The sequence below is a fragment of the Portunus trituberculatus genome, chromosome 25 (genome assembly GCF_017591435.1).
Source record: "Portunus trituberculatus isolate SZX2019 chromosome 25, ASM1759143v1, whole genome shotgun sequence".
In the NCBI taxonomy this organism is placed as follows: domain Eukaryota; kingdom Metazoa; phylum Arthropoda; class Malacostraca; order Decapoda; family Portunidae; genus Portunus; species Portunus trituberculatus.
In genome coordinates this window covers 15,355,004-15,378,440 of record NC_059279.1, presented here as the reverse complement: position 1 = coordinate 15,378,440, position 23,437 = coordinate 15,355,004, and the positions used below count along the sequence as shown (strand labels likewise).

The 23,437-nt window shown below is 41.3% G+C and overlaps 1 protein-coding gene across 1 annotated transcript in view; it reads right to left on the bottom strand.

Annotated features, from left to right (window-relative positions):
• Positions 1-23,437, bottom strand: part of LOC123508584 — a 183,184-nt gene that overhangs the window by 48,634 nt on the left and 111,113 nt on the right. The window contains 1 exon segment of the mRNA XM_045262355.1: positions 22,093-22,209. Coding sequence (XP_045118290.1) covers positions 22,093-22,209 — 117 coding nt within the window.

Here is a 23,437-nt window from a genome sequence, read left to right as displayed (position 1 = left end):
CATCCCCCCTCAACACTGGGGCACATTTTTACCTTGAGATTTGTGGACGAGTAGACCATTTTATTGACCTTAGTTAGGATCTATGAAGGTAAGAAGATTAATGGCCACAGTCTTCATTACCTTAATCCTCCACATAAGTTTCTGAAGCTGTATAAAATCACCAGATAGTATCCAGAATAGATAAGGAAATGCGTCATGGTACTGAGAGAGAGAGAAAGAAAGAGAGAGAGAGAAAGAAAAAAAAAACCCACGTAATTCTCTTAGCCTGAATGCACTTGTCGGAACTGGCACTGGAAGATAGAGAAAAAGAATCCTTGTGAATCGTCTTGAGGCAAATGCTGGTTAGGTTCAAGATGCAGTGCAGGAAAGAAATATACCGTTGATACGTAATGCGTGATTCTTCTAGTTCAAGGAAGCTGAAAGGAGGTTAATGGAAGGTAAAGAGAATGTATCCCTGTCAGTCGTTTTGAGGTCAACTTTACTCAGTGTTAGGTTGTGGTGCAGAAAGGAAAGATACAAGGATAAAATGAAAATACAAAATTCCCTTAGCACCACAAAATTGAGAAGAGGCTAATGTAAAAAATAAATAAATAAATGAAAATGAATAAATAGATAAAATTAGTGAACAAGAAAAAGAAAAGAAAAAGAAAAAAAAGTGCCATTCATACAACATTAATATTTTCGGTGATAAAAGAAGAAATACCATATAAAAAAAACAAATATAAATCAAAACTAAATCAGTTTAATTAACAATGAAAAAAAGTGAAAGGAGAGTAAAAGAAACAAAATAAAGAAGAGATTAAATACAACAAGAAAGGATGAAGCAAAGAGAATAAGGAAAATTTAGCCACACCAATAATTCAGAATGACTCCTTAGTATTGAAAAACTGAGGAAAGGTTAAGGAGAGAAAAAAGAAAGTAGCGAATAACAAGGAGGAGAAGGGCAAGAACAGATGATCAGCAAAAAAATGACATAATACAACAAATACTCATTGTTTCTTGATAACAAAGAAGAGATTAATGAACAATACAATGGATAAGAAAGTAAACGAGATAAGATAGCAAGAAAGGAGCTGAGAGAAGAGAGAAAAAGAGTTACATTAATACCACAAAAACTTAATTCCTTTAATCAAAATTGAGTAAGAGACGAATGGGCGATAAAAGAGATAAGGAGAAGCGGATGAGATACACATTAAGAAGGAAGGAAGGAAGGTGAGGAAAGCGAGGAATTACTCATAAAACTAAAAGAATAAGACGGTAATTAGAGATAAAGGCAAATAAGGAAACAAACAATGAAAAATAGAGAAAATATAGACGAAGAAGTGATTAGGAGGAAAAAAAAGTGACGTTACAAAACAACTGCTAAATATAAAACTACAAAAAATCAATAAAGGATGAAATGGAGGATAATAAAAGATTGAAATAAAAAGAGACAGAAAACGAAAGAGAGAGAGGAGACATAAAAGAGAAGAGAGAGAGAGAGAGAGAGAGAGAGAGAGAGAGAGAGAGAGAGAGAGAGAGAGAGAGAGAGAGAGAGAGAGAGAGAGAGAGAGAGAGAGAGAGAGAGAGAGAGAGAGAGAGAGAGAGAGAGAGAGAGAGAGAGAGAGAGAGAGAGAGAGAGAGAGAGAGAGAGAGAGAGAGAGAGAGAGAGAGAGAGAGAGAGAGAGAGAGAGAGAGAGAGAGAGAGAGAGAGAGGATTTCACACAACAGAAAATGAAATATGATATAAAAGAAGAAAAACAAACCAAAATAAAAGACGAACGAATGATAGAGATGAGAAAGAAGGAACAAGAAGGAGACGAGGAGACAGGAACGAGGCCAGCGTGTTTGGGAGGAAGAGAGGCGGAGAAGAGAAACAGAATCCTCAGTGTTTGAGAGATAAATGGAGCGAATGGATGGTGAAAGGAAGGTCGGCATACAAAGGAATCGAATACTCTGAAACTTAGAGGGAGCAAAGAAGAGGAAGAGACGAAGACACACAGGACAGGAGGAAGAAGAAGATGCGAGGAAGAGGAGTGGAAGAAGAGAGAGAAAAGGAGAAGAGAGGAGATAAAAGGACAGGAATAAGAAACCTTTTTGGTGGACACAGAACAGGAGGAAGAGGAAGATGTAAGGAAGAGGAGAGGAAGAAGAGGGAAAAAAAAGGAAGAGAGGGAAAAGGACATGAGTAATAAACCTTCTTAGTGGACAAAGAGGATATGGAGAAGAGGAAGATTCAAGGAAAAGGAGAGGAAGAAGAGGGAGAAAAGAGGAACAGAGGGAAAAGGAGACATTTTTGGTGGACACAGGGCAGCTGGAAGAGGAAGGTGAAAGGAAGAGGAGAGAAAATAGGAGAAAAGAGGAAGAGAGGGAGAAAATGTCAAAAAGAAAAAATGGTTCTTGGAGGATATAAGGAAAAAGAAGAAAGGAAGAAAAAATAGGAGAGAGTGAGTTTTAGATGGAACAAGGAAGAAAAAGACGGATAGAAAACAGGAGGAAGGAAGGGAGAGGAGGAATAAATGTAGGGAAGACTTGAGGAGAGAAGAGGAGAGGGGAAAGACGACAGAAGAAGAGAAAAATTTGAATGTAACAAGAAAGAAGAAGAGACGGAGGAAACAGAAGGAAATGGTGGAGGTGGAGAGGAGGAGAATAAATGAAGGAAAGAAAAGATAAAAGAAAAAAAAAACAGAAGGAGGAGAGAAGAGGAGGAAAAGAGGAATGGATTGAGACTGCGAGGATATGAGGAAAAAGTGGATAAGAGATGGAATGATGGAAAGGAAGGAGAGATGAGTGGATGTTTAAGATAAGAAATAATGTAAAGTGAGATTGTTAGGGAAGAGAAGAGACACTAAGGGATACAATAAAGATAATGAGAGGAGGAGGAGGAGGAGGAGGAGGAGGAGGAGGAGGAGGAGGAAGACGAGGAGATAAAAAAATATAGAAGTAATATGTTTAGTCTTAGCAAAACACGGTGGATTAGAATTAATTAAACGCGTTAACTTGTGGATGGAAAAATAAAACACAAACTTGACTCTGCTGCACAATGAACAGAGAAAAACAGTAAGGGAGAAAAAGAGAGAGAGAGAAAAAAGTAAAATCGTCAACGTAATGTGATTTGCCTTTAAACTTTCATTCAACAAGAAGTCTAATCATACAAAGCACTTTTTTCTCTTTCGCTTCACTCCCAGACTTAATTTTTATTTCAATACCGATTCGCTTTCAGAATTAGGAACGGGAACCAACTCATTGCTCGATAAAAGAAGAAAGTGCCAAAAATTTGCTCTTGGTAATGAGAGAGAGAGAGAGAGAGAGAGAGAGAGAGAGAGAGAGAGAGAGAGAGAGAGAGAGAGAGAGAGAGAGAGAGAGAGAGAGAGAGAGAGAGAGAGAGAAATTACCACCATTACCAATACCTTGATCACCACCACCACCACCACCACTACCATCACCATCACCACCACAGCCACTACCACCACCATCACCACCATCACCATAACCACCACAACCACCACTTCTACCAGAATCGTCAATATTTTCACCAGTATTATCACTAGTGAAGAGAGAGAAAAAAATGATTAACTACCACCATTACCAATACTTTGATCACCACTACCACCATCACCACAACCACCATCACCACCATCACCACCACAACCACCACCTCTAGCAGAACATATAAACAGGTGAGGAAAAAAAATTGTTCGTGGTAATGTGAATTTTTTTTTTTATGCAGAAGGGAAACCAGGAAAGGGCAACAAAATATTAAAAAAAGGCCCACTTGAAATACTGGTTCCCTTAAAGAATAGTAAAGAATTAGCCAGAATTAAGTAGAAAAATATTAATAAACTGCCATTACCACCACCACCACCACCACTAATAGAACAATCAATTTTTTTCATCAGTATTGTCGCTACGAACAAAGGTAAGAGATTAAGGGAGTCTATTGAGAACCCAGCAAGCTTACACGTGGCAGTCTCTTTATAAAGCATACGTGACCATTCCCCCTTACCATACCTGTCTATATATGTTTATAAAGCTCTCTAATGACTTACTGCTAACAACTCCATTACTGAGATTAGAAGAACACAAAAAAAAAAGTAGAAGAAAAAAAGACAAAAAGGATGAAAAGAACAAGAAAAAGTAGAGCGAAAAAAAAAAAAAAACGTGAAAATGAATAATAATGGGAATAAGATCGAGTATTGACAGTAAAATAAACTTCAAAATAAGTACCTAAAGTTTCATCAACACTATTACTACCACCACAACAACCAGCATCACCACCACCATTACCATTAATACTACTACCACCACCACCACCACCACCACCACCACCACAAAACAAGGGAACAAAACACACCTTGACGAGTAAACAGGTGAGTAATAATTAATAAGCAATACAGGAACAGCTGCGACGCTCTTAACAGGCAATCCTCTCGTTATTTATTATTCACACACACACACACACACACACACACACACACACACACACACACACACACACACACACACACACACACACACACACAAGAAGAAGAAGAAGAAGAAGAAGAAGAAGAAGAAGAAGAAGAAGAAGAAGAAGAAGAAGAAGAAGAAGAAGAAGAAGAAGAAGAAGAAGAAGAAGAAGAAGAAGAAGAAGAAGAAGAAGAAGAAGAAGAAGAAGAAGAAGAAGAAGAAGAAGAAGAAGAAGAAGAAGAAGAAGAAGAAGAAGAAGAAGAAGAAGAAGAAGAAGAAGAAGAAGAAGAAGAAGAAGAAGAAGAAGAAGAAGAGAAGAAGAAAAGAAGAAGAAGAAGAAGAAGAAGAAGAAGAAGAAGAAGAAGAAGAAGAAGAAGAAGAAGAAGAAGAAGAAGAAGAAGAAGAAGAAGAAGAAGAAGAAGATGAAGAACAATAACAACAACAACAACAACAACAACAACAACAACAACAACAACAATAAGAAAGAAAAAGAAAAAGAGAGAAGAAAAAGAAAAAAAAAAAAAAAACAGCAACAACTCTACGGAAAACAGTCACTGACCCCATGAAACACGAGGCAAGCATCACCTCAACACACTCCAGTGACAAGCTAAGTGCGCATTTAATCCCAAGAGAAACATTAAACATTAGTCATGCTCTCGTTTGATGACCAGGTGGGCAGTGCTTAGCTAGGTGACTTGTTGAGACAGGTTACAGAGCTGGTGCTAATGTTTCTAAGTACGTTTTCTGTGTACTCCTTCATAAACACGAGTGATTTATGCAAGTTTAAATGCAGTGAGGTAAAAAATAAAAATGTTTAAAGTGGATCTGAATGCTAAAATGTGAAACTCTAAAGATGTTTTATGTGTTTTGATATTTCCTCCTCTCTTGAGTTATGTGTTTTTATTTATTTTAATGTATAAAGTGGATCTGAATGCTAAAATGTGAAACACTAAGGATGATTTATGCGTTTTTGATATTTCCTCTCTCTTGAATCATGTTTTTTTTTCTATTTTATATATTTCATGGCTTTATAAGAAAATAAATACAAATCATAGCGTAAAGGGTAAAGTTCTTATATTTCGCTTACATTCGTCCTTATTTCAATTTAGGTCTGATGGCTTGTTGCAGCTTCCCTCATTTTTTTTTTTTAGTTTAATCATATTTTTTTATTCATTTGTTACCTGGCTTCCCAGTTTCAATATCTCATGATGAAGGAATGAATACGCCAATTATTTCATGAAGACGAAAAATCATTCCTGTTATTTATCTTTTGTTCTTTTTAAATGAGTTCACCAGTGTGGTCTTAATTTCCATAACGTATTTTGATATCATTTTCTCTCTCTCTCTCTCTCTCTCTCTCTCTCTCTCTCTCTCTCTCTCTCTGTCTGTCTGTCTGTCTGTCTGTGTGTCTGTTTGTCTGTCTGTCTGTCTGTTTCTGTCTGTCTGTCTGTCTGTCTGTCTGGATATCTATCTGTCTGTCTATCTGTCTGTCTGTCCGTCTGTCTGTCTGTCTGTTTCTCTCTCTCTCTCTCTCTCTCTCTCTCTCTCTCTCTCTCTCTCTCTCTCTCACACATATTTCATTTATAAATCTCGAAAACCTTAACCAAAAAATAATACCTCCCTTCTTTATAATTTCTCAAGCATTGTCAAACACCTGGAAACTTATTATGTAAAGATACCACACCTACTTTAGCTTCACCAATATTAGTTTTCTTCCTTTCTTTTCTTTCCTTTCCCTCCCTCGTCCCAATCAAAACAGGCAATATCATCTATTTTTCTCTCCCACATCTAAGGTACACTAAGTCCCTGAAGGTGTAGCGGTTAGAGAGGTCACATCCCACACCACACATCACACGTTGCACCTAATTACCACATGCTACCTGGGCGCCACAAAAGCTAGGTAGCGGCCGTATAAATATGGCTTAAGACGAATGGTTTGAATCGCAGCTCGACCTGGGATTTGTTGTGTTAGTGGAGTCTATTCCTTTGTCGCGCTCCTTCCCGCTGGCCTTCTAGTTTCTCAGGGGACGAAAAATTGAAAGGGAAAATATCAAGTGTTTCCTTTGTGTTGCTTTCCTTGCTGGTTTAACTACTATTACTACTACTATTGCTATCGGGAGTACTAATAGTGTTGCTACTGGTGCTGTTATTACTATTCTTTTTTGCCTCGATTTACTATGATAACTACTATCGCTACTGTTGTTGTCACGAATACTAATCCTAAACTGCTACTACTACTATTAATACTATCTTTCTACTACTACTACTACTACTACTACTGCATTACTATTCGATCCTTTTCTTTCGTCACCGTTTCCCTCCCTTCGTTCATTCCCCTTTCTTTGTCTCATATAATTGAACTCTCTTCCCTCTCGCCCTATTTGATCTCGCCAGACTGTTAACATTCGACAAACTTCCCTCTTTGATCTCTACGTCAATCAATTACGGATTATTTATTGACACTTGCTTCCCTCGCTCCACGTGTTGCTCTAACTCTCTGTTCTCCTCCTCCTCCTCCTCCTCCTCCTCCTCCTCCTCCTCCTCCTCCTCCTCCTCCTCCTCCTCGTCTACGTACCCTTAATGTGTTTAGCTCATATTAATCTATAGTTTAATAACTCTATACTTAACAATTTATATTTTGATTAATTTGAGTTTACTTTTTCAGTTTAATTTTCAGTTTCAGGTGAGAAGAGTGAAGTAAAAAGTGAAAAATGGAATCTCCTTTAAATATTTCTAGTAACAATCCTGCTCTGCTTCTTTCAAACTGCGTGAGTGTGTTCCATTTTCCTTCTACTCCCTCACAAACAGGAGGAAGCGATGGCTGCAGTAAATGTTTCTGTATTGTTTATTTATGTAGGGTATACCATTTCCAGTAACACTTCTATGCTCCTTTAATCCCTTCACTACTGGGACACATTTTTACCTTGAAATCTGTATACGATTAGACCATTTTATTGACATTAGGAAAGGTATATGGATGCCAGAAGATTAATAGCCACAGTCTTCACTATTTTATTCCCAACATAAATTTCTGAAGCTCTATAAAATCATCAAAAAAGGAACCAGAATGAATATGGAAGCGCGTCATGGTACTCAAGGGTTTAATTCTGTAAGGCACTTTTTTTACATTAGTGTCAACGCCGTCGCAAACTGAAGTGAGAACATAAAACATCGTTGTATGTTTGATTTATGCGAGGTATCATGATTCCTTTTTCCTTTTCGGCCTGTTTTTATCAGTGCATTAGTCTCCATTTTTTTCCATTCCCTTTTCTCGTTCTTAATTCATCTCTCTCTCTCTATATCCTTTTGAAACTCTAAAAGTCTCAAGTCTCATATTTTCAAAGTATTTCATCCACTTGAAGTCTCCATAACATAAATCTATTCATTCAAGTGGTCGTTATCATTATTTTTATACAGACGCAATTGAGTTATTCCGACAAATGCGAGCACTTTCTTTTCAATATGTTCATTTTTCATTTTTTTTGCTGCTCTTGGCCAGACCTCCGCTTACATAAAGGAAAATAAGAGTAAAAAATAGAAAATAAACAACAATCCTATAATGGAAATGGAGAAGGTAATAGAAAAACTCACATTTCTCTTCCGGATCATGCTGGAAAATACTACGGAAGAGAGAGAGAGAAAAAAAAGGGGAAAAAAGCAAAAGAAAAAGGAAGAAAAAAGAGAGAAAAAAAATGTAGAAGCTTCGATAATTCATCACCAAGTTAATGGGGGATTAGATTCTACCATGAAGTGCGTTACTAATTCATCTCCGTCTCCTTGTTTTTGTGTTTTGTTTTTCTCCCGTCGAACAAATGAGCCGAGGTGAGACAAATTGATCCTACTTAATGGTGGTGTTGTTTGGCTCATAACTGTGTGTGTGTGTGTGTGTGTGTGTGTGTGTGTGTGTGTGTGTGTGTGTGTGTGTGTGTGTGTGTGAGAGAGAGAGAGAGAGAGAGAGAGAGAGAGAGAGAGAGAGAGAGAGAGAGAGAGAGAGAGAGAGAGAGAGAGAGAGAGAGAGAGAGAGAGAGAGAGAGAGAGAGCATATGTGTGTTCGTGCAATAGATTGACCGATCGGCAGATGCACTCTCCCCACCACACACACACACACACACACACGCACACATTCACATTCACCCTTCACACACACACACACACACACACACACACACACACACACACACACACACACACACACACACACACACACACACACATTCACCCTTCACCTTCAACTAAATGACTTCCCTCTATTTCCTACATCATTCTGGGAAAAAAATAAAATACTACAGCAATTTTATTTCCAGGATGATCGAGGCAGACGCGGGCTTCAATGTCATGGGAAGGCGTGACTTTACAAGAGAGGGCGGGATGACACTAGGATTGGGGGCCTCAGGATACCTTTTATAGACCTTTCCATTGACTGCACTCGAGCACGTGAGAAAATGGAGGTGCAAATTGAATGGGGAAACTGCGAAAGCTAAAAATGAGAGAAAAAAGAATGTTGAAAAGTATTGGTAAAAGGGCTAAAGTGAAGAAAATTGGAAAAGAACGGGGAAAAAATATTTAAAGGGGTGACAAAAAGTGAAATGAAGATAAAGATAATACAGCGAAAGGCCAAAAAAAAAAAAAAGAATGATAAGCAGTTCAGAATTAAACGAAAAATAGTTAAATATAAAAAAAATAAGATAAAAAAAGAGAATAGTGAAAGAATGTATTGAAAATGAGAAAAAAGAAGACTAATGAGAAATCAAAACAAATATAATAAAGGAAAGTGATAAAATAATAACTAAAAATGGTTAAAATATATGAAAGGACAAAAAAAGTAAAAATAAACAAAGATATCAGAAAAAAAAGAAAAAAAGAACAACAAACGATTGCATTACAAAAAAAGATAAAAATAACTACAACATTTAAATTGAAAAAAACACAAAAAAATCGTAATATCAGAAATACTGAAACATATAGAAAAAAAAGAACATCAGGAAAAAGAAAAGGATAAATTGGAGGGAAGCCAGGAGGAGAACTAGGAGGGAAAGGAAAACAGGAGAGGGGAAACAGCAAAAAGGGAAAATGTTGTGACAGAAATGGAGAAAGGTGAAGATGGAAACAAAAGGGAGTGGCGAGGAATGCACACGAGTGGAGGCGAGGCGGAAGAGGTGGAAATATGGAATGAAAAGGAAAGAGGGAAGCGTGTCAGTAAATGGATACAAGACGGATGAGGAATGTGAACCAGAGAGAGAGAGAGAGAGAGAGAGAGAGAGAGAGAGAGAGAGAGAGAGAGAGAGAGAGAGAGAGAGAGAGAGAGAGAGAGAGAGAGAGAGAGAGAGAGAGAGAGAGAGAGAGAGAGAGAAGAGAGAGAGAGAGAGAGAGAGAGAGAGAGAGAGAGAGAGAGAGAGAGAGAGAGAGAGAGAGAGAGAGAGAGAGAGAGAGAGAGAGAGAGAGAGAGAGAGAGAGAGAGAGAGAGAGAGAGAGAGAGAGAGAGAGAGAGAGAGAGAGAGAGAGAGAGAGAGAGAGAGAGAGAGAGAGAGAGAGAGAGAGAGAGAGAGAGAGAGAGAGAGAGAGAGAGAGAGAGAGAGAGAGAGAGAGAGAGAGAGAGAGAGAGAGAGAGAGAGAGAGAGAGAGAGAGAGAGAGAGAGAGAGAGAGAGAGAGAGAGAGAGAGAGAGAGAGAGAGAGAGAGAGAGAGAGAGAGAGAGAGAGAGAGAGAGAGAGAGAGAGAGAGAGAGAGAGAGAGATTTACGTCAGGAGCGTCTCCTACAGCGGCTTCTTACGGTGGAAAGATACACAGCCACACCCTTCCCACCTGCAGCGCCTCAGCCCGCCCACCCCCTCACTTCATTTCAGTCCTTGCCACAACCTCGCCCACTCCTTCCTCAGCCTGGTATCTGGAATCAGAACCAGGGGCGGCAGTGGACCACTCCTCTTCACCAGTACCAGCAGTCGGCCGCGGACCCTAACCACCACCTCGGACTAGCAGGCCTCGCTCACTACCATCCCTCACCATGGTACAGCCAGCTTGCCCCGCCGCCAACTAAAGGTCGTCTCTAGCAACGTCCGTGGTCTCCGGACTAACCTTGCAGACTTATACCACAACTGTGTGCAACGACACAATGCAGACGTTGTTGTGGTGACCGAGACATGGCTGAACAGTGAGGTGGAGCCCACGTATGGCAGGATGCAGGGCTTCACCCACTGGGTGAGGAGGGACCGACAGGAGCGAACAGGAGGTGGAGTGGCTGTCTGCTTCAAGGAAGGAATGCAGGCCCAGCTACTCGACATAGACACGCCTCCAATGATGGAGATGATGTACTTCCGAGTAATGCTGGCAGACCGCTCAGCCCTCCTGCTGTGTGCCCTGTATCGCCCCCCGCGACAAGGGCCTGACTCACTCCTGTACCTGACTGAGACCTTAGACAACCTGATGATGGCACACAGCTGCAGCCACGTGCTGATTGTGGGGGATCTCAATCACCACCTGGAAAGAGACGCCTACGAGAATCTCCTGAGGTGCAGGGTCTGACAGATCATGTCACCTTCCCCACACATGAACGAGGAGGGACATTAGACCCTGTCATCTCAGACTACCAGGAAGACAAGCTTCAGTGTCATCAGCTGGGGCTCGTGGGCAGCTCTGACCATCACGCTGTACTGACACAGCTGGAAGTGGGCGTGGCTCAGGACGAGGCCACCACCCGCACCATCTGGCTGTGGAACAAAGCAGACTGGGCTTCCCTGCGCCGCGACCTGACCCACACCCCATGGGCCACTCTGCTACAGGGAGGAGCAGAGAGTGAAGCACTTGCACTCACCTCTCACCTTCTCGCCCTCCAGAGACGCCACGTCCCACACAGGGAATACACCACCAGATCGACGGATCAGCCATGGTTTGGCTACCGTTGCCGTGTTGCTGCCGAGGCAAAGTATGCTGCCTGGCTCCGCTACAAGAGGAACCCGACTCGGCGCAACAAGGACCTGCACAGGGCTGCATGCAGGAGGATGGTGGTAACCAGCAAGTGGGCCTTAAAAAAGTGGGAGGAAAGCCTGCGCCGGAAACTGTGTGGCACTGGCGTAGGAAACAAAACTTGGTGGTCTCTTGTTAAGGACAAACAAGGAACTGGCCACCAAGAATCCATCCCTCCCTCAGCAAGCAGGACGGTACTGTCGCCACCAGCAGTAAGGAGAGGGCACAGTTGCTGGCTTCCTTGTTTGCTGGAAAAATGAAGGTCGGGAATCCACAGCAGCCACCGCCTCAGCTGGTCCAGCAATGTGAGAAGACTGTCACCATGGTGGAGGTGACGCATCAGCAGGTGAAGCGATTATTGCGGGGCTGGACACACAGAAAGCCACCGGCCCTGATGACATCAGCCCGCACCTGCTGAAGCGATGCTCCCAGGAACTGGCTGCCCCTCTCACCCAAGTTCACAACTTGTGTACGGGAAAACGTCTGGCCTTCAGTGTGGAAGGAGGCTCGAGTAGTTCCTGCACACAAAAAGCTCCAGGACGGACCCAAAAACTACAGACCCATATCCCTGTTGTCAGTGGTGGGTAAAGTGTTTGAGAGGGTCGTGGCAGAGGTGGTGTGTAGCCATCTCAAGGACAATGCCCTCCTCTCAGACCAACAGTTTGGGTTCAGACCTGGAAGGTCAACCTCCGACCTAATGATGCTTCTCACCAGGCATTGGCAGGACGCCCTCGACGACGGCAAGGACACTATAGTGGTTGCTTTGGACATAGCAGGAGCTTTTGATAAAGTATGGCACAACGGATTACTAGAAAAGCTTCGTGCTAAAGGCATCCAGGGTGGCTTGCTACGACTCTTGGGAAATTACCTGCAGGACAGAAGCCTCAAGGTGGTTGTCAACGGGCAAACATCTGAGTCCCTGCCTGTGGAGGCATCAGTGCCACAGGGTTCAATTCTTGGCCCACTCCTGTGGAATATCTACGTGGATGATCTTCTCCAGCTACTGCCAGGAGTCATGGCCTATGCTGATGACTGCACCCTCTCCTATACCTATCCACGCCAGGACAGTGGGCGGGCTGCTGAGGCCATCAATCAGCAGCTACGAGTGATAAAGGAGTGGGTGCTCGCTGGCAAGTGACATTCGCGCCGGAGAAGACACAAGCAATGGTTGTCTCTCGGTCCCCAGCCGCCATGGCAGCAATGGCAGGAAAGTTGTCTTTGGCGTTGCTGCTCTCCCACTCCAAGATGACGTCAAGATACTTGGAGTGGAGGTGGATCGAGGGCTGAGGTTTGACAGGCATGTCAAAACCATTGCCAAGAAAGCCTCTCACAGGATCTCCGCTCTCAGAAGGATCGCCAGTTTCCTCGACAGGAAGGGGAGACTGCTGCTGTACAAGGCACAGGTGCGGCCCCACCTTGAATACGCAGCTCTCTCCTGGATGTCCTGTGCCGCCACACACAGAAGGAGACTGGACAGCATCCAACGCCGCGCCATACGGCTAGTAGATGCTGCACTACCACCTCACCCAGAGCCTGAGCGTCCCCTTGATTCACTGGAACACCGCAGAGACGTGGCGGCGATCGTAGTGTTCCATAAGGCACAGGTGCAAAGAGTGCCACATCTGGCAGGGCTGCGTCATCCTCTAAGAGTCACCGCACGGAGCACGAGAACGGTGCTCAATGGTGGTGACGCCGTAGAGGTGCCGCGATCCCACGGGTGTCAGCATCAACGCACCTTCGCAGGACGCGTCTCCAGGATGTGGAACTTGTTCACGGCCGCGGTGCCTCACGTCCAGGAGATGAACACACACAGTGTCAAACTGATGGCACATAAGTGGAGACAGACACTGCCAACTCCTCTGACACTCTTTGTGACGTGACACTCAGTGTAGTGCAGTGCGTGAATAGTGCTAGTGAAGTGAAACGAATAGTGCTCCATTTACATGCTGACCATCTTGTATATTATCTATTTTTAAGTCTTGTAAATATTGTAGAGAAATAGATTGTAGTACCCTTAGAATAGGTAGCACACGACAGTGCGCCTTTGGGTACATGTTCCTTTGTATTAAGTTTTGTTTAAATAAAAAAAAAAAAAAAAAAGAGAGAGAGAGAGAGAGAGAGAGAGAGAGAGAGAGAGAGAGAGAGAGAGAGAGAGAGAGAGAGAGAGAGAGAGAGAGAGAGAGAGAGAGAGAGAGAGAGAGAGAGAGAGAGAGAGAGAGAGAGAGAGAGAGAGAGAGAGAGAGAGAGAGAGAGAGAGAGAGAGAGAGAGAGAGAGAGAGAGAGAGAGAGAGAGAGACTGTTCCACTACCATTACACATCAGATTAGTAATGATTCAATACGTCACGATGTTCAATGAAGATTCTGTGCTTGTTAAATATGAAAAAAAAAAAAAAATCCATAACACTAATACAACGAACGATAGAATGAGAAAAAAATGATAAAACAACGAAAAATGGAACAATGGAGAAGAATCGGAAACAATTACGTCAAGAACATTCAAAACATTTTCTCTCCATTATAATGATATCACATTCAATTTTCTTATAACGAGCGAAAATCCCCCTCTCTCTCTCTCTCTCTCTCTCTCTCTCTCTCTTAGCAGGTCATTGCCCCCTTCATTACATACTCGTAAAGTGGGTGTGCATTTACCTGAAAGTAAGTGAGTGAGTGAGTCAGTGAATGTGTTTGACGTAGGGAGAGAGAGAGAGAGAGAGAGAGAGAGAGAGAGAGAGAGAGAGAGAGAGAGAGAGAGAGAGAGAGAGAGAGAGAGAGAGAGAGAGAGAGAGAGAGAGAGAGAGAGAGAGAGAGAGAGAGAGAGAGAGAGAGAGAGAGAGAGAGAGAGAGAGAGAGAGAGAGAGAGAGAGAGAGAATTTTTTGTCTGTTTTTTTTCTCTCTCTCTCTCTCTCTCTCTCTCTCTCCAGGCAACACCTTTAATTACTGTTCCCTCCAGGTATACACAGCTGGACTCAAATTCCTACTCAATGTCTTCATGTTTATTATCGCGTGTTTTTTTTTTTTTTCTTACTGTCCTGCTGATGTTAGTAACCATCTTTCCCCCCCGTGCCAGTAATATTTCTTTCATCTGCTACAGTATTTAGTATTTTCTCTCTCTCTCTCTCTCTCTCTGTGTGTGTGTGTGTGTGTGTGTGTGTGTGTGTGTGTGTGTGTGTGTGTGTGTGTGTGTGTGTGTGTGTGTGTGTGTGTGTGTGTGTGTGTGTGTGTGTGAGAGAGAGAGAGAGAGAGAGAGAGAGAGAGAGAGAGAGAGAGAGAGAGAGAGAGAGAGAGAGAGAGAGAGAGAGAGAGAGAGAGAGAGAGAGAGAGAGAGAGAGAGAGAGAGAGAGAGAGAGAGAGAGAGAGCAAAAATCTCTATGATATTAAACACTTTTTGAGCGGAAATACATTCACCATTAATGTTTTTTGTTTGGAGTTAAACAACATTGTTTTGTATATTGCCTGAAATAGTAAATAGAAAAAATGAATTCGCTCCAATAAACACATGGTCATACTAAATTCACATTGAAATTTCACATATGCATTACTGAAAAAATAGACCCCTGATATGGAAACTTATTTATAACTTCCTGAAATTGTAATGCATAACCAAATGTATTAATAAAAATTTAATCATACAGACACACAAAAATGCTCCACTCATTTCAATTATTACATTCGACAACATGAAAAAAAAACTAAAAGAAAGGAAATCACAAAATCATAAACTAGATTTCTTGTAAAGGACAGAAAAAAAACCATACAGGCAAGAAAAATGTAATCACTTATTTCCGCTACGAGACAAAAACAAATAAAACAAATGAAAAATAAACGAATAAATAGAAATAAAAAAAAAGTCGTAAAATCATAAACTATATTTTTTATAAAGTAAAGCAAATCATAACACGTGACTCAAAACAAACAAAGACAAAACAAACACAACCAATAACTCACATGAATTAAAAAAAGGCTTAAAAAAAAAAAAAAAAGAAATTCCCGAAGAAAACCATAAAATATTCACTTCAGTTAACTATTTCACAAACTTAGAACTCATTACGAGCGACGAAAACAACACTACATCTTTGTGGGTCCACGTAATTGCTTGTACCTGCTGTTATTTCCAGGTGTCGCCCCTCATTAAGGCTCCTCGCTGCCTAGACGGGGCCAGGAAGGGGCGGGCGAGTCACGCAGGAGGACGAATAAAAGTGTAGTAGAAAGGGGAAAGTATGAGAAAACAGGACTTGCGCTAAATAAGGAGAAGAGGAAACGAAAATAGAATGATTATAAAGAAAGATGAGGTAGAGAGATTGATTAAAAGATACATAGATAGACAGGTACATAGATAGATAGATAGATAGATACATAGACAAATACGTACAGAAAAGAGAGAGATCGAAATAAAAATGGCAGGAAATATAGAAGTTCCTTACGTAGGTATAAAAAAGATGAAGGTGTATAATTATTGGAAGAGAGAAAAAAGTAAAGAGGGAAAAATACGAAAGATGAAGGAATAGGAAGGTATGATAAAGAAAAAGAAAGAGTTAAATAGTAAAAAAAAAGTGCACGCGAGAGAGAAAAATAAGAAAAGGAGGAAGAAGTAAAAGAAATATGCTGTACCGTAGAAAAAGATAGACAATGAAGGAAAAAAATGAAAATTACATAAAAGAAAATTAAAAAATCTGATAATATAGTAAAATTTTTCTTTAAGTTAAGAATAAAAGATTAGAAAGACGTCAATGAGAAAAAAAATTGAAACTCCCCATATCTATTTTTGTGAGGGTGGTTGAGTTAATAAGAAAGACATTATTTTTCGAGTCTATAGCACTTGGTTGGCATCTAGACACACAAAAACACGAAAATGAGATAGATAGATGTAGAGGAATATAATAGATAGATAGATAGATAGTTAAGATGGATACATATATGGATAGATGGATAAACAGACAGACACACAGACAGACAGACAAATAAATAGATAAATAGATAGATAGACAAATGAGTAAGTGGATAAATGGGTAAATAGATGAAAATATAAATAGATAGGTAGATAGATAGATAGACTGATAGGTAGATAGATAGATAGTTGGATACGTAGATATATAGATAGGTAAATAAAAATAGAATAAGGAGAGGAGGTAACGAAAATGGGAATGATTATAAAGAAACATGGGTAGACAGATTGATTGAAAGATAGATAGGTACATAGATAAATAGATACATAGATAGAAAGACAGATTAACAGACATGTCTCAAATATCCAAACCTTTCGTAAATTAAATGTTCCTCCCGCTATTCCACAGTCGAAGATCCTCAGATGATTACAAGTTTGCGATTTATTTATGATTTATTTGCTGTGGTGGATGAGAAGTGTGTGTGTGTGTGTGTGTGTGTGTGTGTGTGTGTGTGTGTGTGTGTGTGTGTGTGTGTGTGTGTGTGTGTGTGTGTGTGTGTGTGTGTGTGAATTAGTTAAATTTTTTTCCGTGTAGGTATTATATATAAGAATGTATGCACGAGAATGTATGTATGTATGTATGTATGTATGTATGTATGTATTTATATGTATTTACGTATGTATGTATGTATGTAATTGCGCGGAGATCACTCTAAGACTTATTGAACACTGTTAGCACTTTATATTCCTAAATTCCTGTCGCTCACGTAAATCTTCAGTGTGACACCAACTCTTAAGAACGGCTGGTGAAAGTCACACATAATCTTACTAAGAGACACACATATGTTCACTTCCACTTCATTTAACTTCGAGCAGCTTCCTTCCTTCAAGCTCAAAGTGGCCCAGATGTCCTATGTGTCTCTTTTGATGTTAAACTTTATCCATAACTTCAAACAGCAGATCAAAAGGAAAGTTGGAGAGTCTTCGAGAAATCATACTTGCTGTGATCGAGAGACTCAGGCGGAAGAGAGAGATTCGAAGCCACAAGTCAGCATCAGTGCCTCGCCTTGGAGTCATCCATCACCTGGCGAGTGTGGGTCAAGTTACTGGGGAGTCTCAATCAGGTGGAAGAGTTGACCTCCCTCACGTGGATTGTTTGCCTCCCCCCAGCACATCTTTCGCCTCTGCTCCACATGTTTTGCAGTATTTCCATTTTCATTTCTCTTTGAAATAAATGTATATCATATTTCACGTTTTCTATATTATCTCTCTCTCATTCCTCTCTTTTCTTTTGCTTTTAGTTCATGTTTTGCTATCTTTGTTTCTCTAACTTCCCGCTTTTGTTCAGTTTCTTCCCCTTCCCTTGTTCTTCTTCTCGTCTTGTTCCCTCCGCCACTTCCTTCCTCAAAGCTTTCCTCATCCTTTTCTTCCCTTTCCCTTTGCTCTTCTCGACTTGTTATCTCTGGTTCTTTGCTTCATCACTCCCTCACCTCTCCCTTTTGTCTTTAGTCCACCTCTCTGTTCCTCAGTTTCTCTGCGCCTCCTCCATTTCTCCCCTTCTTGATCTTGTTGCATTGTTTTATATATTATTTCCTTCCTGTGCGCCTCCCTTGCCTTTCGTTCTTCTCGTCCTATTCTTTTTCTCTTAATCTTGTTAGACTTTCTGCTTTCTTTCTTTGCTCTGTCAACATTTGTCCTTCCCCTTGTTCCTTTTCGTTTTTATTTTCTTCAACAATCTTTCTTTTAGTATCAACCACCCTTCCCTTCCCTTCCCTTCGTTCTACACCTTCCTCCTCTACAAATTCTGTTTTCCGTGCTGCTTCCTTCCCCTATCCCCGCCTTAGCCTTTCCCTTCCTGATCTAGTCCCAGCGTCAGGTTTTCACAGTCCCCTCCAGTTTGGTCCTCGGTTTAATCATTTGGGTCTTCGCCGCGGCGGAGTCAGTTCGATACTCAATTAGATTTGCATGCAGCTATGAATACATGAATTGGATAAGGGAGAAAGAAGCTTATGTAGACGAGGTTCCTTCCGAAGAGGAGAGGAAAGGCGAGGCGTGGCTAGGGAATCAAGGCTTACTCCTCCTCCAGCAGCTTCTCTCCTTTTCATTTCCTGGGCTTCTTCCTACATTGCCCTTTGCCTTTACTTTCCTTTCATTTTAGTCTTTTGGGTTTTCTCACCAGACTGAATAAAAAATCAGAAGGGCATGAATTGTTATAAGGTGGTTTCATGTCTATGTATTTCGTAATGCTTTATATCTTTATATTTAGTGTTTTTTTTCCTTATCATACATAATACCAGAAGGGCATTAACGAAATAAGGATAAAGTTAAAATTCGCAGTGTTAGCTTTCTTTACAAACAGTTTAAACCTTGACTGGTATTTAGAGCATTTCCTTAATTACTAATCACTCTGACATATCTTTACTTGTTCTACAGCTTCTAACCTTCAAACTGGGTAGAAAATGCCAAATATACCTTTTTTTAATACAATTCTTTCTTGTACACATTAATAAAGATTACATGCGATAATTCTGGTGCTTTTGACAATTTCGCATCGTCGTGAAATAGTTAAAAGTCTTTCCATCATCATTTCCCGTGAATCTAATTTCTACCAAACGAGGACACGGATGCTACGACGAACTTTTCACGTATAAAACCAGCAGCATGTAAACTTTTCCCCAGCAGTGTTATCAGGAGACTTTCCCCTCATCACTATTCATCGCGAATCTAATCTTTTCGTCGCTGTCTAAGGGCAGGTTGCCATCTCCAGCGAGCATCCGGCAACAACCCTTCAATTTGCCTCGTGAAAGTAAGTAGTCGGGTCCTTGATGGTGGGTCTTACCTCGGGCCCCTCCAATCTAGTTTGATACGGTCCACAGAGGCGCCTCCCGCAGACCCTGGAATCATGTTTCGTTCCAGCGCGCTCTTCAAGACTTGCAAGAGACGGTCAGGCAAAACTGATGCCAAGTTGAAGTGCGACGTGATGCGACGAGTAGAAATGAGCGTCAGATGTTAGTTCTCTCTCTCTCTCTCTCTCTCTCTCTCTCTCTCCACTCATATCATTTAGCCACTTTCTCTCTTGATTTGGTAATGCTTCTTAAACACATCCCTTTCCTCCTCCTTCTTCCCTCCTTCCTCCTCCTTCCCTCCGTCAGCTCCGTCACACAGCGCCACGTCCCCAGGGATCTAAGGGTCTAAAACGCGCCAGCTGGTCCACTCGTAACCCTCAAATGCGTTCCCTTCCCTTAACTCCAAGTGGAATTCCCCATCCACTCTAAATGGCCCGTCTTTCCCACACCCTCCTCTTCCCACCACCAGCCGCCTCTACCACCACCACCACCACCACCATTTCCATATCCCTGACGAACGCTAGGAATTGGTTGAATCTTCCGTTAATTTTCCTGATAGTGATGGTTGTCCTTTTAGGTGTTTTGTTTTTCTCTTAATTGGATTTGTTGGTAGTGAAGTCAAGATTAACCCCTTCAGTACTGGGACGCATTTTTACCATGAGTTTTGGATATGATTTAGATGTGATTAGGAAGGATCTATGGAGGTCGGAAGATTTATGGCCAGAGTTCTCACCTTTTTAATCCCGACATGAGTTTCTGAAGCTTCTGAATCGCCAAATGGTAAGCAGAATAAATATGAAAACGTGTCATGGTACTGTAGGGGTTAAGGTTGACATTCTTGGTTATGTTATTCAATTTCACCTGATGACTTAATTACAGGTGACTTAACAGTGTATGTAATTGATTTTTCAGATGAGTACTTTTTCTCCAGCTGGCTTCAATGACTTTCCAGTAAACAATATAATTTTTCAAGGAATCATATGTAATTTTCCAGCAGACATCACAGATTTTCCAAGAGACCGGAGTAGTTTCCCAGAAAATACTAATAATTTCGTAAAAGACACGGATATATTTCCAGTCCACGTATTCCAGAGCATGCAAGTAATTTTCCAGCAAACTTATGATTTTCCAGTAGTTCCCATTTAGTCTCTCTTTGTGTTTTGTTGATACGTGAAATAAATGCAATGCTTCCGTTTCCGCGTACGACAAAAAGTGAACAGCCAGTGGTTCGTGAATTATGTTGAATTAATTACTTATTTCTCTGACTAAATGATTATTATTGAAATTAAACCAGGAAGGTGTAAGGTAAAGTGGTAATGAACAAGGACCTGCTGTTATTTCCTTGATCTTGACTTCAAAGCTGACTCTCTCTCTCTCTCTCTCTCTCTCTCTCTCTCTCTCTCTCACATACACACACGGTCAGTTAAGTCAGTAAGTCAGTTCAGTAAGTCAGTTAGTCAGTTAGCCAGTCAAACAGTCATTCATTCACTCAGTCTATCTGTCTGCAAACCAGTGAATGAGTGAGTGAGGGAGAGCGTCAATCTCTCTCTCTCTCTCTCTCTCTCTCTCTCTCTCTCTCTCTCTCTCTCTCTCTCTCTCTCTCTCTCTCTCTCTCTCTCTCTCTCTCTCTCTCTCTTGAACTGGCCTCCCACACAACTAGAGCCTCCCAATACCCCGTCACACCACCTGCGTTACTGCTCTCGGCACCTTGTGGGAGTCATTTACATAACTGCCTCCGGGTTATAACTTGAGAGAGCATGGCGGGGAATACCATCAGGCCACCTCCCAGCCTCCCGTACCTTCCATAGTGTGTTATTCTCAAAGCTACACCGGTACCTTGTCATGCCCTTCCTTGCCTCGTGTCTCTCTCGCCCTCTGTCACTCGTTCAGTCTCGTAGTCACGGCTCAACAACAGGAGGTAGTCTTCCATGCATACAGTATACCATTCTCTCTCCCTTCTTCCTTACTTTTTCGCTACTCTCTTTCCTTTTTTTACTCTGTCTCTCTTTCCATGCATAGTTTCCTCTCTCCTTCCTCTATTTCCTTCCTTGTTTGTTCCAATTTCTCTTTCTCTTTCGTTTTTGTCATTTTTCCTTTTCTTTCTCTGTCTATCCGTCTGTCTGGCTGTTTTTCTCTTCCTTCTTCCCTACTTTTCTCTTTCATTTCTTAATTCCTTGTTATTTTCCCCTTTCCCTGTCCCTCTCTTTATCTCTGTCTCTTTCTGTCTGTCTGTCTGTCTGTTTCTATACTTCATTTTTACCCTCTCTTCCTGCCTTTCTCTCTCTCCCTCTCTCTCCATCTTCCTCAAGTTGATGTCTTGCCCCAGGCCACCACGTCTCCCTTTTCCCTCACAGATACTCGTTCCCTTTGAGTCGACCTGATGCTGTGCTGCTTAGGGCAAGGAAACCAACTGAAGCATGACTCACGGATCCTTTTTTCCCCCAATTTTTTACGTACAATATATGATTTTGACTTTTATATGGCGTTTCCCTCTAAAAAAGCTAAGATGTTCTAAGACTGTTGTGTTATGGATTAGTGCTGTATATTTTTTTGTGTGTAGATGACGGTAAGGAAGAACTGCACGCTAAAACAATGTGAATAATTTTTGTCTGACTAAAATAAAGATGAAAATGATGAAAGAAGGTTGCATGACGACTGAGAGCTTTTATTTTGGTTACGAATGCGTCTTGATACGAAAAATAAACAGAAACAGAGAGTTCCGGATTTTTGAAGAGAAAGGGACGAGAGATTCTATGAGTAAAGTGGATGTATCATGAATGAGAGCGAATAGCAAATCTTGTGTATGATAAAACAGGAGCAAATACAACAATTTTCACACCACTTACCTTTAAAAACTAAGACAAAAACAGCATTACGAGACAAAAAAAAAAAAAAAAAAAGAAAAAAAGAAAACATATAAAGGAAAATATCAAAAGAGAGAGAAGATACTGAAACACTGACATGCTGAGTACTTACATTATGCTGACAGGACTGGAGAAGTTGGTAGGGACTTGATTGAGGTCACAGTTCCAGCAGCTACACTCCCAGTACGATTTTTCAGTGTCAGTTTCCCAGCAGCCACAGCCTGGGTCACTGTGGAAAGAGCAAGGAGACAAGTGAGAGCCCCTTAGAGACTCATAAAAGTAAGGAAATGTAGAGTGTATATATGAACATTATCAAAGAACCTTCTACATCACATCTCGACTGCTTTCAAGGGGCTCTCGTTGAAGTTATACGATTTTTAAGTGTTTTTAATAGCTCTAGTGACAGATTACCAGGATTTCTACTTAAATAACAGGAAAAACATTATTTAAAACGCTGTTAATCATCTCCGTGACCTTAGAAAACAGTCGTGGTAGCTGGTGATTATGTGCTGGTGAGGGGGTTTGATGGTGTGATGGTGATATGATTGTGATGGTGGTGGTGACGTTATGGTGAGCACGTTCATGAAAAGATAGTGAAGGTGTGTTGAAACGTATGGTGTTGCATGAATGGTGACGAAACAATAACTGAATATATAGTGATAGTATGGTGGTGATGATATGATAGGTGTCGTGTAATGGTGAAAGTATGGTGATGAAAATATGGTGAGGGCTGATGGTGAGCAGCTGAAATGGTGAACTCCTCAGACCACCAAAGTGTCCTCTAATTCAGGAGAGTAAGAATCAAGAGTGAAGGGGAGAAAAGAGAAGGGAAGGGAAAAGGAAGAGAAAAAGGGGACGAGAAGAGAGAAGGGAAGGAAAAAAAAAGAGAACGGAAGGAAATGGAAGGCAAGTAAATGGAAGAGACGGGAAGGAAAGGGAAGGGGAAAGAAGGAAAGAAAAGGGAGGGGATGAGAAGAGAACGAAAGGAGGGAAGAGAAGAAAAGGGAAAGGGAGGGAAGAGAAAGGGATGGGAAGGGATGGAAGGGAAGGGAAGTGAAGGGAAAAGAAGAGAAAGGAAGAGAGAAGGGAAGGAAAGTAAAGGAAAGGAAAGAAAATTGAAGGCAAGGGAGGGAAGAGACGGGAATGGAAAGGGAGGGAAGTGAAGGGAAGAGAAGGGAAGGGAAGAGAAGGGATGGAATGAAAACGAAAGGAAGGAAAAATGAGGGAAGGAAAGGAAGAGAAGGGAAGGAAAAGAAAGACAAGAAGGAAGGGAAGAGAAGGAGCTATTCAGGAGATGAAGGGATAAACCTGCACCTAAAGTGTGTGTGTGTGTGTGTGTGTGTGTGTGTGTGTGTGTGTGTTTAAGAAGGACAGAACGAGTGAATAATTGCACAAGAGTTTTGATGCGTATAATAGTAAACTGAATTTCCGAAGGACCGAAGCAAATTTAATCTAGT